Here is an 18,326-nt window from a genome sequence, read left to right as displayed (position 1 = left end):
TCCTAAATACTCCAGCAGCAGTATTTTTTTTGGTTTTTTCCCTTTCCATTAATCAGGCAGGATAATACAAGGTGGGCTTCTTGTTGTGTGCTTGTTTTTGCCATTAACTCAGTAAAAATAATTGTTGTCAGTCTATGAGCATGCACCCAAGCCCTGAACTGATAGCTTACACAGCTAGGGGAATACCAGGAGTTTGAAAACAAATTTCCAAGTCCTCACATGTAAATGATTTTTCTTTTCCAGCATTTAACACATTGTCCCTCTCTTTGCTTTTCCATTGTTGGTATTTTCATTTTCTTATTTTTTAAATTTTTTTTTTTTTTTAAATTGTCTCTGGCTAACACACTCTTCATCAGATAAAGCTCACTGACAGACAAGGTACTGACAACGAAACACCACATTCAGAGGGAAAACAGCTTAGCTTTTACATGCAGCAACTATGATAAAGGATGGAAGAAGACAGTCAATTGTTTCTGTGGCTCCTGAACCAGGATCAATGCCAGGCAATATCAGATCAAGCCATAGTTTAATTTCCATAAAGAAAGCTCTTGGAAGAGAGCAGAAAGAGGCTGCCGCAGGATGGGTATGGAGCTTGTTGCAAGCACAACTGTTGAAGCATAGCAAGAATTAGCTAAATATGTATGCAGCTAGATGTCATGACCTGGCTTGTCATGAAAAGAACTCTGTGCACCTTTCACAGCTGAAATTGATGCTCAGAACTGAACTTCTGTGATTCTGGCAACCAAATAATGAAGGGAACAGTTCAACTGATAAATCTAGTGGATGCACAGTGCCACAGCCACCGTCCCATGGACTGCTGCAAATTAACTGTTACAGACTTTGACAGCTTTCACCAGGACTTTCACCACAAGAAGGGATGACTTTGAATGCAGAAAAGTGGTTTCCTGTGCACCACAATTGCAGAAGAAAAGGCAAAGAGAAGAAAGGCCGTGAAATTCATGAAGTACAGGGGCACAGAGCCCTAATTTTGGATTACATACTTTCTTTGAGATCTAAGCAGCTTTTTGACATGCTCGCTATTTCTTCAGGGTAGTGTGGAAAGCTTGTTACCCTGGTAGAGGAACAGAACGCAGACTTCTTTGGGAAAATTTCCTAGAGTGGATCTCCCCATTGGAAATAACAAGCTGTATAACATTCCTGTATAACTCAGGTTTCTTGGAACTGTTGTAATGTGCCGATTCATGTCCTGATACTGCACATAAAACAACTGTATGTAAATAAACAACACACATCATCCCTCAGAAACTCCTGACAGAAAATATTCTTTATACAAAGAAAAATAATTTATCCTAATTTACCTTCTTCATTGTGATTTACTACCAATTACAGCAAGCCTGCAGACTGAACTAGCTGTTGCTGACACCTGCTCAACCTCCTGGTCTACGTGAGAGTGAGCAGGTAGAAAGAAAGGTGACAACGGTGCTAACGCTTCACAAGAGAGCACAGGGTTCGTCCACCAAGCTACAAACTGGGGTGGCTCTAACACGCAGGTGAAGATAAGTTTATTTTTTACCTCTGAAATGAGAAGGTGACTTGCTTTACACATGGCAGAGGAAGACCTGAGGAACCGAAACTGCCATTTCTACAAGTTAATTTCAGAAAGGTCGGGATTTTTCAGCAGTGTAGGGTTTTTTTCAGCACATGCTGATTCATCCAAAACAGAACCGGTGATGGGTTCCCCTAGTTTCTCAAATTGATTTTTTTTTTTTTTAAATTATTATTTTGTGGGAAAGAGGTTGTAACATTTGAAAATGAAATTCCAATGTACAGCACGAAAATGTGGTTTAAGTTCATTTACAGTAATTTGCAGTAACTTAGTATTCAAAATTTAGAAATTGAAACAATATGTGCTGCTCCTATGCTCTGATTAACTGAGTCAGGTGCACTTGCAAAACACCAAGCATGCAAGGTCATGAATGGCTTCAAATCTGGGAGTAAGTTGCACAAAATTAGTTATTGCCCTTATTCCACTACATTAGAAAACTATGCATACTGAAAAGAATGGGATTTGAATCCATTAGGAAAAAACCCAAAATCTGTTATAAAATACAGCAGAACAGCCTTCTAGTAAAAATGCTCATAAGAAAGTCCTTAAACAAACAGGCTGTAGCAGGTGAGTAAAGCAAGGCGTCCTGTCAGCGTAAGCAACAGAATTACTTACTGGGTTCTAAATTTCACAAATCCATATATCATATTGATATGGAGGTGATGATGAAGTGAAAGCAATCATTTGTGCATTTTGTAGGCAAGTAGTCTTCAAGAGCATATCCTTCCCACTGCAGCACAGATTGAATATGCTCGTAAATGAGAAATCATTCAGTAGTATATACATGAGGATACTTTCATGATCATTTTTGAAGGGCAAAGAGGCTTACCAGAGGCTGTAGTCTACTGTGAGATATCCACAATCTGCTTTTTTCATTTTACTGTGGTGCATTCCCAAAGACAGCACTCCTAAAAAAAGCTTTAATTTCCAAACACATTTATTTAATGGGTAGTCTATATCTTTCTGACCTCCGGCCAGACCTTATCAAAACAGCAGTGCCACACTAGGCAAATATCTCATGTTTTGATTCCTATACTCCAGAAATCAACTTTCCTGTGTTTGAATAATCTAGTTGATGCTCAAAATGAGATGCTGTGCAGTTTCTGAAAATGACCCAGCTGCTTCCTTTGTTTATAGTAATAAAGGAGTGAAATGGGGGAAGGAATAGGTCTTATCAGTGTTCCTTACCAGAGAACTCTAGCAAACACATCACTTTAATCTTTATTGAAAGAAAACCACTGCAATTTTACCAGTGATGAGCCAAATATGAATACCAACATACGGTTCTTCATACCTGACTTACAACCACCCAACTTTGAAAAGTGCATGAATATGGGGTCCGTTCTCTTACCTCCTCCCAAAAAAACCCTTGCAACAGTTTTCCACTCAATTTATTCTACAAATATTGGCTGAATCAAAGCTAAATAAATTGCACTTTGCTGCTAGTAGCCTTCTACTGCTTAAAGATCAGCTCTCCTGACTGAAAGGAAAGGATGTTTGAAACAGACTCTTCCAAACCATATCACTTCATATGAATTCAAAACTCAGAAATGTACTGAATAGATATCTTATTTGTGTTGAATAACATGCTTTGTGTTGTTGAATCAGTATACTGGGATATTTTAAAATGAATTTCTCTACGGTCAGCAATGCCAGCATGTAGCTTCCCGCTTGAGGACACCTTGTCTCTTTGATGTGAACAGATGCATAACACATAATTTCTGTTGCTGAATCATCAGCCTTCTCAAAACCATAATAATGTAATAGGCTTTTTAATTAGTGAGCCTGTGAATTTAGTGACAAAATACTGGAACCATGAGTGACTGTGATCTGAGAGATATAAATACATGTAATGAGCTATCATGTAAGAAAAGGTATGACAGCCTCTGAAGCATAAGGTCTACTAAAAAAAAGACCCTCTGCAGAGCTATTTTTATGTGAGTTAATAAAAGAATGCATGTTATTTTGATTTCTTATGCTGCATCCTTTACGGAAAGAACCTACAGGACCCATGAGCATAGGCTTCTCTTTAATTCTCAAAACTGATACAGCATATCAGTCACTTGGTGAATATAAAACACAAAGTGATTTATTTCACAGGAGGTGATAAAAAACCAGATCTTCTCATAAAGTTATGCTCATACTGTCACGGTAGTTAGCTAGCAAGAAAAAATCTGAACGTAATTTGGTATGCATCATCTCCCCAGAGCATGGTTTTACAGAGCCAGTGAAGGCAGGTTTCATCAGCTTTTGGCCAGGGTTCTCTTGGAGACATTCCAGCTTGGTCTGGTAGAACTGCCCATTAAATCAGTTGGTTCAGTAGGCAGCTCCTGGATCCCACCTCTAGCAGGCTCCTGCTGGTGCCTCCCACTCTCCCACACAGCCCAACGGTTGGGATTTGGCTCATGAAATGGCTCCTCTATCAAGTTTGGACCCAGAGCCTGCACCTCTACCCTCTGGCTAACTTTGCCCTGCTCCTGGAGCTGTCTCACAAGAAGCGTGCATGGGTGCCCACACACACACTCTCCGGAACAGCATCTTCTCCAGGGCAGCTGCAGGGCAGAAAGCAATGCCCGTATGCCTAGCCTTGTCCGTCATCCCAGCAGATGGCTGCTGAACAGGGAGACGGGGTGAGGATGAGGGGAGAGCCTGAAACTTCCCAATTTACCTGGATCAAACTGTGGGGTAGCAGAAGCAGCAGACATTTTACAGAGTATGTAGAATTACCTGCCAATGTTGAAATTATTCTCTTGAGCCACAGCTGAGATCCCTGCTCACTTTTTTACGCTGAGTCAAAAGCAAAATACACCTGTAAATTATGGATATAAACAACAACCTACTTTTCCATAAACTTTATGAGCAGTGACTTAGCAGTAGAATCTCCTCAGTACTGGAAGATGACAGAACATTTGAAATCCAAACATTAGATCTTGTTTGGGCAAGAAAGAGAATTATGTTTTCTCAGTACCACTGAAAATAAGGCCATTTTCATTTCTAAGCCAAACTACAGGCATCAACATTTGAAGACATCAGTGCAAATTTCCAAGATTTGAGGTGGCAAAACCAGCTTTTAAAATGACAGCTAAGGTTTTGTCTGTGTAGCGAGAGTAATGGGGAATGATAAGCCAGGGGGATATCTCCAGGGGGTGTTGAATCAGGCATAGAATGATAATAATTTTAAGCTTAACAAGATTAGCTCAATGTTCAACATGGGAGCAAAACCAGCAGGCCATTATGTTTAGCCATTGCTATTGCAGAAAATCCTGATGCAAAGGCCAGAAGAGCATCATCAATGAACTGCCAAGTTTTACCACTGAGATACACCAGTGTCATGGTTTAACCCTGGCCAGCAACCAACACATGCAGCCACTCGCTCACTCCCCCCCGACCCAGAGGGATGGGAAAGAGGATCGGAAAGGGATGTAAAACTCAAGGGTTGAGATAAAAACAATGTAATATGTAAAGCAAGAGCCGTGCACACAAGCAAAGAAAAGCACACAAGCACACAAGCACACAAGCAAGGAATTCATCCCCACTTCCCACGGGCAGGCAGGTGTTCGGCCATCCCCAGGACAGCCGGGCTCCATCACGCGTAATGGTTACTTGGGAAGACGAATGCTATAATGTCAAATGTGTGTCCTCCTCCCCCCTTCCTTCTTCTTCCCCCAGTTTATATACTCAGCATGATGTCCCATGGTATGGAATACCTCTTTGGCCAGTTGGGGTCACCTGTCCTGGCTGTGTCCCCTCCTAATTTCCTGTGCCACCCCAGCCCTCTGGCTGGCAGGGCCCAAGGAACTGAAATGTCCTTGATTTAGCACAAACATCACCCAGCAACAACTAAAACCATCAGTGTGCTATCGACATTGTTCTCACATCACAGCCAAAACAGCACTGTACCAACCACAAAGAAGAAAATTAACTCTATTCCAGCTGAAACCAGGACAACCAGATATTAATAATTATCTGAAAAGATTGTCATTAATTATTCTGATGGAGAACAAGTTGTGTGTGTGTGTGAGTTAGCAGCGTGCCCTTGCAGCCAGGAAGACCACCAACGTACTGGGCAACCTTGACAAGAGTGCAGCCCGCACGATGAGGGACGTGACCGTTCCCCTTTACTGCACACTAGTGAGGTGACATCGAGAATGTGCACCACTGTTTTGCCTTCCTCCCCATCACAGTGTGAGATGGGTATTAACAAACCAGAGGCCACTGAGATGCTCAGGGGGTTGGAGTACATCATGTATGAGGACAGGCTGAGGCACCTGAGTTTGCAGAGGCTGGAGCCCAGAGGGGGAACTTTACTGGAGTCCAGCGCTATGTAAAGGCAATCTGCAGGACAGCGCGCAGGGAAAGGGCAAGAGGCAATGGTCACAGGTTGCAATAAGAGACGTCACAGTTGCGTAAATGAAAAACATTCTTCAAAATGACAGTGGAACACACTGCCCACGCTGCAGCATTTCCCTCCTTGTGGATTTTCAATACTGTGCTGGATGAGATCTGAGCAACCTGCCTCAGCTTTGAAGTTCGCTTCCCTTTGAGCCAGGGGTTGGACCAGACGATCTCCAAGCACCCCTTTCAAACCTAAATTATTCTGTGATTCTGTGACTCATGATGCTTCCCCCCACAGAAAAGCGGAAATATGATTCACGTTCTGCTTGCAAACAACAAAATTGTTCTTTCAATACCCAGAGGCCCAACAGTTTATACTAAAATGACCCCTTCCTCAAGACCAGAGTTGCCAGTATTTATAAGGCGACTGTGTATCAGTGTATCGCATAATGAATGGCAGTACAAACTGAACTCGATACTCCTGAGTGATGAGACAAAGAACACTGAACTGGCTGTGATATCCATTTACATACTAGATCCAATTTTTAACATTTTTTAAAACCCTCATCTTTTGAAATCCTGGAAGGCTGTTTAAAATTTCTTGCTCTTAAGAGAACTGAGCTCTAGTTTTTTCCCTCTAAACCACTAGCTTGTTGTGAATAAGAACCCAAATACCAAGCGGAAACACCGAACAGAAAGAAATTTCAGTGGGAAAAAAATATCTTCTTTGTGGTATCATTGGATAATTCTACATGTGTACGTTCAGACTTGGAGTTTTCACAGACTACTGTCAACCAGCCATGTTAAAAAAAATCCCAGAAAACAGCATTACATTATTCCTTCTGGCAAAAACAATGCAGATAAACAAAGCATCAATAAAATTTAATCTTTCATCTTTACAATAGAGAAATACTTGAAGATTATTTTGCTTGCTTTATGGTTTGAAATAATATGTGATTGCCTAACCTTAGCAGTGCACTTAAATAATGTCTAAATGATCTTTCATCATCAATTAGTATCTAATCGAGTTGAGGAAATAAACTTCCTCAGTAGATTTGTTTTTTCTACACCAAAAATGGTTGGATTCACTTTTAGTATATGACATCACTTGAAAATATTCACGGTATCCTTTTTTTTGATTTCTATCACCGTTTTAATGAAAAATAGAATGAAAGATTGTTAAAATACTAACAAACTAGCTTCTTACTCGTGAAAAAATCGGATGCATCTGTAACAAGCGCTTGCGCCTTCCATCTCTTTAACACTGTATTTGTTTATGCAAATACATGCAAAGTCAGGACACAAAAACCTAAATTCATGCTTGCAAATGCAGGATTTGTCTATGGCTTAAAGCAGAGCCCTTTAGAAGTACTACAAAATGTTTCCAGTAACATTTATGACTTCTTTAGACATTTACCCAAGAGTCAAAATCTGATGATGACTCATATTTACGTACAGTATGTGAAATTGCTTTATTATGAAACTCCACCTTCAGAATTGCATGATTTCAGCAGATAAGATTCCAGTTATTTCTCTAGTTCCATTTTACTTCCACCTCACAGCACCATCCCAATAAAGGAGTGTATTGACCCACTGTGGCTGATGTGTCTGAAATTTATTATTTGATATAGAGAATTACATCTGCTCAAACTCAGATCAGTTTGCCAAGCCAGTTAAGATTTTTCTTAGTTATAGTGGATTAAACTCTATGGTTGCAGGATAGGCCCACTCATAACACTTCATTGGCACACAGAGGCTAACTTTTCAGGTCTTTCAGTGAGCAGGTAATAAGACAGAAGAATATAACTGGTGTCTGAGGAAAGGATGTACTGACAAAGCACAGGTCATCCATTCAGAAATACGTATGTTGGTGTATCCTTCAAAACCATAGGTCTGAGCTAGGTATAGTAGTTACACATACAGTACCTGATACCACTTCCCCCAGCAACAAAATAATTAGATTAAAACAGACAAATTATTACAAATGAATGAGATGAAAATCAATATGCTTCACACTCTAGAATTCTGTGCCTCCAACACACAATGTTAAAATTTGTAATTTTTCTTCACGTTCAGGGAGACTGCCTTTTTTTGAGTGAAAGCTGAATTTGTGTGTTCCCTTTATGGCACGAACCAATTACCTGGTATTTCAAGAAAGCTCGCCATACACTTGCCATCCCTAGACACCGAGTACCTGATTTACATGCAGCTCCTGCAAAAAGCTTTGAAAATCCACATCTGAACACATTATGGAGCCAGCTGTGTTATGACTGCTGGGGGCACACGGAGCCCACGGGGCAGAGGGCCAGGTGAGGCAGCAGAAGCAGGAGTAAGATGCTGCTTGGGTAGGATGCTGCTTGGGTAGGATACTGCAGGAGCAGGATGCTGCAGGGGCAGGAGGCTGCTGGGCTGGGCACACAGAGCTGAGCAGGACTCCTCTCAAATTCAGGCAACCCATGCACCACGTGTGCCTGACTCTATAGGTCTGGATGGGGAGAAAGGCTTTGCCAACAGTAGAGCCACTAGGGCAAGGCACATGAACTGACTATATGAAGGTATCTCACATGTTAAAGGATAGAACCAACAGGTCTGGGTCCTCCAGCTTGCAGAGTCTGTGCTGTTGTGCCATCAAAAATATCCAGCAAATGTGACCTGTGGCTGCTGCAGCAGCTGCCCAGTGGGTGGGTGTTCTGTGTAGGCTAGGGAAGAGCTCTGTCCTCCAATATCCTATGCAAAACTCATTCGCTGCTCTTTAAACTCAACTCATAAATTGCTCTTTGGTCACCTGTAATCCTGGAGGCTTATCCTTGCATTCCTCTAACTGCAAAATTAAAAAATGGATGGATTTTGAACATGAAATAGTGCACTGATTGATCTTATGCTTGGATTTTGCAGTACAATCTGTGTAAGTAGGAGTTTTCATTATAAATCTCATTTTGAAAGGTTTATGACTAGCCTGTTTCAATTCTCTCCAGGCTCAAAACTTGTTAGATATGTTTCACCCTGGAAGATAAAAACTCTCAGAAAAATGAAAAAGAGTATGAGAGAAAGAAAAAGAATCGTACATTTCTTTAACAACAGGAACGTATTTTGAATCAAATATATGAAACACTGAAACTTGACAGTCCTTATTTCTTTTAATAAACTACTTGTTTTTTTAAACAGTAACTTAAATTATTACAAATGTAAGAGTCACGTCTCAGTAATATATACCTATCATTTAGGACACAATTACCTTTTCAATATTACTGAAAGTGGCTTGACTTTTACAGAAAAATCTAGGAGGTTAATTAAGAATTTTTCTTAGTCCTTCTGTCATGAAGATCATACAGAATTTAAGGGTATATCTTCCTCACTTATGCAAATGGGAGAGCTCAAATGACTTATTTTTTAGGAGAATCAGGGTGAGACCTGGAAAGGATGCTCAGCTGCTCAGAAGCGAAGTGCAGAAGTTCATAAGCAGTATATTGATGTGTTCTTACTCACATAACATGCTGTGCCTTGTTTCAGCCTGTCTGCTTTTCAAACTTGCCAGAAGAGTAACATTCAGATGATAAATGAGCACCTAGCGATTTATTGGCTCAGCCTTCATCAAGTAAATCATGTCTGAGGTTAAGGTTTTAAGGATGACGACCTTCTCTTTCCAAAAGTAACAGATGTAAGAAAGGAAAATAGTCTCTCCTGTTGTAAAGTTCCTGTAATTTCTCAGATTCCATTTCCTACATTTTTACTTTAGCAATTGTTCAGGCATATGGTAAGTGGTATACAGACATAACAGGCTCTTGAAGTTCTAACAATGAACATGAAACTATCACATAAAAGCAAGTTCTCCAACAGACAGTTTTGCTTACCTGTATATGACCAATCGATCTCTTCAGTCAATTTCCGCTGCTGTCTATAGTATCCGTACACCAAATCTGCAAAACAGCAAGGAATTTACAATATAAAACCCGAAAGTCTAACATGAACATGAAGTATAGACAAGATATCCACTCCAAGAAGAAAATCACTGTTTTAATTACTGATTAATTAATTACTTTGTCCTTATCTTGGACCTTGAATAGTAATTAGTTAACAGAATATAATTACCATCAACACTGTAGCATGTAATGGACACAAACAGTTTTTCAGTTTTTACTTTCTTCTTTTTCTTTCTCTTTCCCTTTCCTTCCTTCCTTCCTCTTTCTTTCTTTCCCTCTCTTCTTTTTTTCTTCCCACTTTTCATCACAACCATGCTTTCCCTTTTAAAATTAGTACAACTCCCCTGTGAAGAAACCATCTTCTCTGATGAAGATGGTTGGAAAGAACCAATCTAGATTACTTGGAAGACAATGCAAGTTAAACTTTCACTTCAGTGTGGTCAGGACTTCACATATTTTTTCTAACTTTGTACTACTGATACCATTTAAAGATAGAGAACAAATATTCCAAAATGTGGTTTCAGTGTGTACTACCATCAGGAATATTATAGCTGAAGTATGTGAAGTTACTTATATCTCCGTAAACTTTATGGAGACAGAAGGGTAGATATTAGATACTTTTTAATGACATTACATTTCTCCAGAGAGAAATATCTAACTGTATACTCACTGATTTATTCTGACTACTGAATAACCTTCACTTTTATCCTTTTTATGCCAGTACAATTCTAGCAACACTACTGATGTGTGCACATAGACAACTATGCCCCTAATACTTATTAATATATGTAAATTGTAGATATAGCTTTTTTGATACTGTCATTTCAAGAGTCATAATGTTAACTAGCTTCATTAAATAAAGTTCTAGAGAAGCACAACATAACCTATTTAAGAAATAATTGCATATGAGCACGTTAAGCACACATATGGATTGCTTCCTTGAGAAAGCACCATAGAATTCTGCTCACATTCTGCAATAAATACGATTTAATGAAACAATTTCATAGCATGCATTCTTTTTTAATACAGAAAAGTATATAGTGCTGATTACAGGTTGTTAAATCATAAGTGCTATTTGCAAGGTTAGAAATGTTCTGTGTCTTACAATGAGTTTCTGCTGCCTATCTGAAGTCCATGCATTTTAACAACTTCATCAGGACTTCTCCCTCCTCCATGAAATTGCAATTGCTCTTAAATGTTTCTCTCTTTGCTTTTTCCTTCCCCGCCAAAAAAAAACCCCTCCTTGCGACATTTTGCAACATTCATTCATGACTAAGATTTTTTTTAGAAAATGATCAAACCTGACATGTAAGTAATGGCACTGAAAAGGGATTTACATGCACCAGCATTGTCTTTGGACCACATTTTGAAGTCAATGTGCATTGTGCCTGCTTCTTTAATTATGTAAAAGAAGGCTGTTTAAGTTCTGATTCACAGGTGTTAGTTGCTGTCTCCAGTTTCCTCCTTTATCCATTGTCCTCCTAATTGTTACTTCAAACAATGAGTTGAGCATTCATATGGTAACTAAGCAGGGTTTGGGCGTGAGAGCTTCCCACCACTTTTTAAATTCCACTCGGAGGTCTGACGGACAAGGAGCGATAGCTTCAATGAACAAGAAAAAAAGGGGCAAGGTTCACTTTTTTGGTGCATTACACACTTATAGACCCAGTAAATCTTACGGAAAGTCTTTATAAATGCCAGAAGACGTCAGGAGTTCATACACCTTTCCTCCACTATTCACCTATTGTGTTCCCACAGCCCCTTCACTGCACACTCACAGCCAAGTGCCTCCCCACGTCTGCAGGGATCATCAGTGGTTCTGGTTTTGCCTCTTTCTGCTATGAATATGTGGCAACGCTGGGGAAGGAAAGCAAATTTCACTTGGGGAAGGAAGCAACTAAGGAATCATAGCCAGCACGGGTGTCAGAGAAAAAATGCTGTGTGTGAGTGTGTGAGGATGACCGAATGCAGCAATTCCTCCCTTGAGCTACTTGGGTAAACTCCCTGGCAAAACACAACCACGCACCCTATAAAGCACTGCTGTGTAAACCGTCAGCGTTGATAGCTAACAGTGTAGAGACCAGCTGGAGGTAAGTTTTAATTTTTAATTCAGAGTTAAAAAATGGACATCCCTTTTGTTCATGGTATATGACAGCATGTACTTCTGTTTAAATAGTCTATTTAAATTCCTTACATTTAATTTAAATGAATACAGTAATAATTAGAACATCCTCAATAAAGAGAGGGCAAAACTGATGTCAGATTTGTGGGTTTATATGTAAATCTATGATACTGATACTTGAGCTTGATTAGCTTGACAGTCAGCATGGCTCCTTTGACACTGACTGACATCTCCAGCCAGCGCCCAAAATAGTTTGAGTTTTACTGGTTGAGGTGCTGCTTTATGAAGCAAAAAATCCTTAATGTTCTCTTCTGCTTCGAACATGTTTCCATAGATTGTTGATTTATTCGTAGAACAAGGCAGCTCAGTTGCGGGATCACGTTTTAACTAGTTTTATGGTTATCCTTCTATGCCTGTCGAGGAGATGCTTTTGTTCATTTTTTCTACTGTCCTTCAAAGCCAAAGTTTTCTTTCTGAGGTTTGTTTGATTTGTTTCCTTTTATATTCTATCCAAACAGTGTGCGCCCCAGTGCCAGGGCCCATGAAGTCAGAAGTAACGGTGGCACATGCTCCCCTGCTCATGAGGACCGATGATGTGTGGCCGACCTTGTCTCATGTTCAGTCACTGGGCCAAACAGAGAAGACAGATTTCTAGTTAAAGCATAGTGCTGGGCCTAACAAGATCTTGTGGATATCTTTTCCTGTTTAAAAAGTATAAACAACCAGGGTTTCTTCCTCTTGACATGAACCTGATATTCCTTTTGCACTTACTCGCCTCAGTTGAGTTGCTTTTGAGTTACTGCTATGAACGAACCATGCTGATCCTCTGTGTGTATTTATTCATATGTAAAGGTAAAAAATAAATTGCTTTAAAAATTAACAGAAAGAATTGTCTGTGACAGACAACCTCTTGATTTGGCACCGTGCCAGAAAAAAATGAGTCAGAGAAGTGGAAACAGGACCTTAAACCTTTGAATTCTGGCAGGGAAAATCCTCTCAGAGTTGCTGAGGCAACAAGGCCCAAGTATCCACCAGAGACCCGGTATTTACTAAGCCTTGGTAAAAAGGCTATTCTGAGGATAGTGTCTGAGACACGAAGTATGTTTGAGGATGCTGCACTCAAACATGCTGCTTTGCTACACAGGACACAAGTGCAGGCGTAATCTGGCGCTGTAATTCATACCAGGATGCTGTAATTTTACCTGCCCTTTACGCTCGTCCTTTTTGCCACAGCACTGTACAGAGGTATCAGCTGCTAGACTCAAGAGGAACAAAGGACAACCTCCTTACGGTTTGACCTCCACGCAGCCTGAATTCATGAGTTGCACATGTAGTGGAACCAGCATTTATGAGATTCTAACATCAGAATGACTTATTTATGGGAACTGTGACACATTAACATCTGCGTTTGTGAAATCTTCTACAAATGGCACTGATGTTCTGCATGCACGGTAGGGGTAGGCACTATTAACTACATATTTAGATTGTCAACATTGTTTGGTCCTGGGACGTCAGGTGTCACTCGGTATTCTCCTCCTGTCCCAAAATCTAATTTGTGAGCAAAGAGTATAAAGTCATAAGCATTCATCTAGTATAAGTGGATAATGGCAATGCATTACAGTCATGGAGATAAAAGCTATGTTGGTATTAAAACTGATCGGAATTTCAGTTTACATGGGAAGGATTCAACCTGTGGTTCTAAGGCCAAGGAAGAACACGGGAACTCTCAGGATACCAGGAAGGATGCAAGCACTCACTGAAAATACGTAAGTTTTCTCTTTGAGAAATACCAAAGTTCTTGTTTTAAGCAAATCCTGTCTCGTGAGATCTCTGCTATGTACACTCGTATCACTGACTCTGCAGAAACTGGAAGCTGTGAATACCAGAGGTTTACACAGGTTTGGAAAAGATTTTAAAATTCTGTGAAGGAGAAATCCATAAATACCTCTTATACACAGTGACACCACTTTTGGCTCACTAAGTCCACTGATAAAAGTATTATACTGGGAAATTCTCATTGCATATTTGCCCTATTTTAATGCCTTTGCCTAGGCATCGGCTACTAGTTATTGTCAGACGGGTTATTAGACAAGTGGCTTGAACTAGTAAAGCAGTCTTCAAGTTTTTATTCAAATACCTATTGTGCTTGCCCGGACGCTCAGCAAACTGTTTATAAGGACAAAAGACTATTTACCCACGTTCAAATTTTCCACCACACAAACTGACCCACCTCCGCTGAAGACTACTGAGATGCACCAACATATGTCTAAATGTGAATGTCTCGGATGCTGCTCATTCAAACAGAATGAGGTAGCTCAGTCTTTATGCCCTACTTGATCTACTATCTCTAGTCATATACAGCACTTTTATACACTATAGAATATTTTGAAAGTCCTATTTTTAGAACAAAACACAAATCTCTTCACTGGAGAAGAATTAGGACTCGCACAAGAAACTGGAATGGTATGGTAAGAACAATGGTTATACAAGGTAGCTGAAAGAAAATCTGTGGCTAAGTGGGACACCAGACAAAGTTGCTGCAAAGTCAAAGAGAGGAAGACAAACTGCAAAATTGGCATGATAATAAATTCAGAAAAAGAAGCTACACATGATTAGCAAAACAGATGCTCAGCGCTTTTAAAATACGTAAAGAATACAGTAGATCGGACAGACATTTATTATGCAGGTTCTACTTCTGAATGTAAATACAGAACTTTAAACACAGCTAAAACTGTGCAAAATCACCTCTGATGATAAATGGAGGGCTTCTTCAACAATTGTCATTTCCTTATTTTAGCTCCTTCCACTGACAGGAAGGTCACAGGACCCACTTCTACACCTTTCATCCATCTTATGATTGTGCAGCTTCATTGCCTCAATTGAAATAATTCTTGCTTTACACTGACAGAGGAAATGAAAAGATTCAGAGAACAACCTGCTAACACTCTCACAGCTCTAACTGACAGGAGCTATCTATAAATCCCTTTGAGAGAATGATCTACATTTGTCTGAATAAGGTCTCTTATGGATTTATCTGATTTTGTAATGGCATCTGTAAAATCTTTAAACCCACCAAAATGCTTTAATAACCCACCTCTACAATTTCATGTTCTTTCTCCCTGAAAGTCGAAGTGTCTAAATCTTTTGTCAAGATGGGGCTGAGAATTCTCACAGCTTTAGAGGAATTTAAAATGATTTTTTTTTCTTTTCACCCACAGCTCCTTCTGTGTAAACTTATTTTAGGCATTGGTACATGTTCAGGTATCTATAAAGAGAGCCAGTTCCCTTCATTATGCTTGAGTGTAGGCTGCTCATTCCAATACAGACTGAGAAAGTGAGACTTTCCCTACACTAAATATAAAGTCAAAACAAAACTCTTGTAATTTGACAACTGTCATGTGTATTTACTAACACAAACTGTGTTTAAATCTAAAAAAAAAAATAAATACAAAAATAAAAAAAGGAAGACAAAGATTGGTTGGTTTCATTTAAAAGCAGTTATCATTAAGCACCAGAGTATTAATAGGCACTCTGCTTACTTAATCTGTCACAACTTTACAGTGAATAGTGCTGTGAATTAAAAGGATAATCCCTATGGTATCAGCTAAGGTTTATAAATCACATTTAATCACATTTTTCCAGTGCATTTGTATATGCACAAGCAACAGGCACTCCTGTTTGACCAAATTTATGTTCTACCCCACTGGCATTTTTCATGCCTGGGGTTTGCAGGGCCCCTGAAATTCCTAAGAAGCCAGTGGCAAGCGGGAGGGATATCACAGGGTACGATCCAATCTGCCTAAGTTACCTGCTTCCACCTTCACTCTGATTGTAGGCAAAGCAGCAAGATACGTTAGATGTCTCCTTCCATTTGTGATCTTGTGCACCTAGAAATCATCTGAAGATGCAGCAAAATGGTCTGACGCTTCCTACAAAGCCATTAGCAGTTAGTTGAAGTTTTAAGGCTTCTCTGGTAACCAGTGTAGCATTGAAGTGTCTGCTCACTGAAACCAAGCTGACAGTACAGGTTTTAAGGGGGACAGTGGTGCTTACCTTTCCAGAATTGCTATTTCTGAATATGCACAGGTGAATGAAATTAACTGCGGTGAAGCTCTTGGGCTAAACACAAAGATATCTCAGTAATTTAAGAACCTACAGAACTAGACAATACAGAAAAGCTAGATGATTGCCTTGCTGCTGAAGCACCTAGAAAGGTGTCCAAAGCCAAAACAAGAAAGGACTTAAGAGGACTAATCTCACCAAAGATGGTACACTAGTGTCCCATGTATGAAGTGAGGCAAACCGGTGTTTATAGTGGAACTGCTATTCAAAAAAGCAGGTATCAAGCAGTGATTCTTAGCACACACTTTTATGTAACTGCTGCAACTCAGATTCCTTTCCCCATGCCCAGACGGTTTTTTAATGCAACACGTGTAAATTCATGGAATCATATAAATAAAAAGTAAATACAGACCAGACATGAACAAAAAAACCCCAACCAAATCAAGTCAGTGCAACTACAGGCCTTTGATTTCAAAATGAATTTACTTCTGTTAGCAGTACCAGAGAAGCAGGAAAGAGATAGCTAGAGTCGAACAGAACTCGATTTTATTTACACATAAATAATAATGGTAACTTAATTTTGTTTGCATGATCCTACTCAGTGTTCTGGGTATTCCACAGATAAACTTTTACGATTCTGACTTTTAGCAAAATTGTGTGTCACAAGGCATAATAAATATCATTAGGAATGAAGAATATGCGCTTTACCTCTTATATTAACTCCTAAGTGTTAAAACATTTACAAGAATCCCCTTTCCAACAAACCAGAAACATTGCAATAGTAATTTCAGAAGTTCAATGAAAACTAATTTTAACTCCTAGGCTCAAAATCTTAAGAGGTCACATTTAAATGGTTTTTGGAAAGGTTTTTAGAAATCTTTACTTTGTTTCGCCAGTGCCTCTCTGCCTGTTAATAGATACTAAGATCCACAGACCAGGAAAGTTCTACAAGCTTTGGTAGTATCTATCTAAACCTCTTGAGAGCAGACCTTATGCAAGTCATCTCAAAGGAACATGTGGTGAAATAAATGCTTTTTAGCACAGTAGGGGCTGTGAAGTCAAGCTGTTAGAAACCTTCTCTTCTGCAAACTGTTTCAATGGTTAAAGGCATCTTGTGGACCCTAATGAACAGCTTTAGACTGAACCCTATGAAGGTGTTGGGGGAGATACTGAGAGAAATATATTCTCTAAAGGAGGAAGTTTTCAATTATTAAATATTTTCCTTTACCATTTATTTGATGCTGGAATTGCAAATTCTACTCAACCATTACCCCTCCAGTCACGTTACAGTAAGTCTCCTGAAAGGTGGCTCTTTAGACAGCAATAATTTTTTTTGCTTCATGGAGGTATTTGCTTGAAAGTTCTTGGTGAAATCTTTTATTCAGTAACAAAGGGGAAGACAGAGGTTTCCCTGGATGATTTTTGTATAAATATTCATAAAAATCTAGGGATTATGCCACATACCTTTTACAAAACCATACAAAAAACCATTCTACTCCCTTGAGGAAGCTCTACATTCACATTGGGACTGAAAAATTCCAAAGTTCATCATGGACACCTGGTATCAACTGCACATCTATAAAAATATGTGTCTCATTTAATAAAAAATATATGAACATAATGCAAAGAGTAAATCAAAAAACTTGTAAACAAATGTGGAACCTGACTTCTTTGATAAATCTTAACGACTATATTATATATAGGCATAGGTATGTTCAGATATATGTATATCTATAAGAATTTGTTGAAATTGTGTATATAAACATCTACACATATTGCAATTTCTTGAGTGTATCATATCATAAATCTCATGTTTACTCTTTTCCTTTAGCCATTTCCTTATTGCAACTGATTACATAAATATATCATTTGGAAAAGAAAATGAAGTGTCTCATGATTGCTAGAGACATCAGAGCAAAGTGTGACAAACACTGGCATACTAAAAACACAAACCAAAGGCAAAACAAAGACACTTAATGCATGGGTTTGCTGGTTTTGTTTATTTTAATAATTTGCCTTTTACTAGAACACAGCAGAACCACTAATATAGTTGCATAAGGAAGATCATAGATAAAATAACCAGAGTAACTGCAATTAATAGATTCTTTATTGTAGCTACCTACAGCAATATTAACACTTGATTTTTTTGTCAGATTTTAAAAATAAAGTCATACCAATTTAAAATCTGTTTTCTTCACATTTCCTTTCTTGACTTCATATTTTTTATTCTCTTCACCACCTTATCATCTATACTATACCTACCACGTCATATAGTTTTGAGGTAAAATTCTGTCTCATGTTTTATATATGTCCAACACAG

General features: G+C 39.0%; 1 protein-coding gene across 5 annotated transcripts in view; it reads right to left on the bottom strand.

Annotated features, from left to right (window-relative positions):
* Window positions 1-18,326, bottom strand: part of PTPRZ1 (protein tyrosine phosphatase receptor type Z1) — a 144,804-nt gene that overhangs the window by 95,430 nt on the left and 31,048 nt on the right. For all 5 annotated transcript variants that reach the window (XM_055712534.1, XM_055712535.1, XM_055712536.1 and 2 more), the window contains exon 2: window positions 9,754-9,819. In XM_055712534.1, the coding sequence (XP_055568509.1) occupies window positions 9,754-9,819 (66 nt within the window). The remainder of the gene's footprint in view (window positions 1-9,753; window positions 9,820-18,326) is intronic.

Source organism: Falco cherrug, chromosome 5 (assembly GCF_023634085.1).
Source record: "Falco cherrug isolate bFalChe1 chromosome 5, bFalChe1.pri, whole genome shotgun sequence".
Taxonomy (NCBI): Eukaryota; Metazoa; Chordata; class Aves; order Falconiformes; family Falconidae; genus Falco; species Falco cherrug.
Note: the sequence above shows the minus strand (reverse complement) of the source record. Positions and strands in the feature narration are given on the sequence as shown.